General features: G+C 59.8%; 1 protein-coding gene across 1 annotated transcript in view; it reads left to right on the top strand.

Moving 5' to 3' along the window:
- Nucleotides 1-1188, top strand: part of LOC119587663 (atrophin-1-like) — a 5357-nt gene that overhangs the window by 3415 nt on the left and 754 nt on the right. Inside the window, exon 8 of the mRNA XM_037936344.1 lies at nucleotides 3-1157. Coding sequence (XP_037792272.1) covers nucleotides 3-1157 — 1155 coding nt within the window. The remainder of the gene's footprint in view (nucleotides 1-2; nucleotides 1158-1188) is intronic.

Raw genomic sequence — 1188 nt, 5'->3', positions numbered from 1 at the left:
AGGACCTCAGGAGAGCCGCAGCTCGGGCCCACCGGAGCCCCGACACCCCCCTCAGGATGCACGCCACCCGGCGCCCCCCGACACGAGACTCCCGTCCCTCCCGACACGCAGCTGGGATCCTCTCGCCCTACGGGCTCGATCTTGGAGAATATCCTGCTGCGTCGTCTCGGAGGTAAGGACGAGGCGGACACGACGCATCCGCCCTCCGGCGTGCATCGCGACCTCAAGGAGCCGGTCCACATCGCCCTCCCGAGCGATGCTCACTACAAGCCCGACAGCGCCTCGGGTAACTCCGGTCCTTCGCAGGACTTCCCCTACAAGCGGGCCTACTACGGCTCCGACTCCAGCCAGCAGATCTCCCCTGATTCCTCGTCCGCGCACCCGAAGCCAGCCTCCGCCTGCTACACCTCCCCTCAGCCCAACACGCAGGTGTCGTATGCCGTCCAACAGCCCGTCAACAGCGCCATATACCGAACACCTGTATCGCAAATGTTCTCCAACGCTCACTTCAATATGTACTCCTACAACGGCTATAACGGCAACAGTGGCAACGGGTTCCCCCCCGCGAGCCAGGCCTCCATGCCCATGGACCATCGCCTCACCATCTCCATCCCGACCACCGCAACGGGCCAGTCTCCAGCCTCCAGCAATTCGTCCCACTCCTCGCAGGGCTCGCCGTCGTCGCAGGGCTCGACCTCGCCCAATGCGGGCAACAACAGAGGCTACCGCTCCCTCCCTTACCCCCTGCAGAAGAAGGATGGCAAAATGCACTACGAATGCAACGTTTGCTTCAAGACCTTCGGCCAGCTGTCAAATCTGAAGGTGCACCTCAGAACACACTCCGGGGAACGGCCTTTCAAATGCAACGTGTGCATCAAGAGCTTCACACAGCTGGCTCATCTGCAGAAGCACCACCTGGTCCACACCGGCGAGAAGCCACACCAGTGCGACATCTGCAAAAAGAGGTTTAGCTCCACCTCGAACTTGAAAACTCACATGAGGCTACACTCGGGTCAGAAGCCCTATGCCTGCGACCTGTGCCCCGCTAAGTTCACTCAGTTCGTCCATCTCAAACTGCACAAGAGACTGCACACCAACGAGCGACCGTATACGTGTAACACCTGCAACAAGAAGTACATCAGTGCGTCAGGTTTAAGGTAAATATTTGCATCGATGCCAGTGTTATGG

The sequence above is a fragment of the Penaeus monodon genome, chromosome 23, assembly GCF_015228065.2.
Source record: "Penaeus monodon isolate SGIC_2016 chromosome 23, NSTDA_Pmon_1, whole genome shotgun sequence".
NCBI lineage: Eukaryota > Metazoa > Arthropoda > Malacostraca > Decapoda > Penaeidae > Penaeus > Penaeus monodon.
Note: the sequence above shows the minus strand (reverse complement) of the source record. Positions and strands in the feature narration are given on the sequence as shown.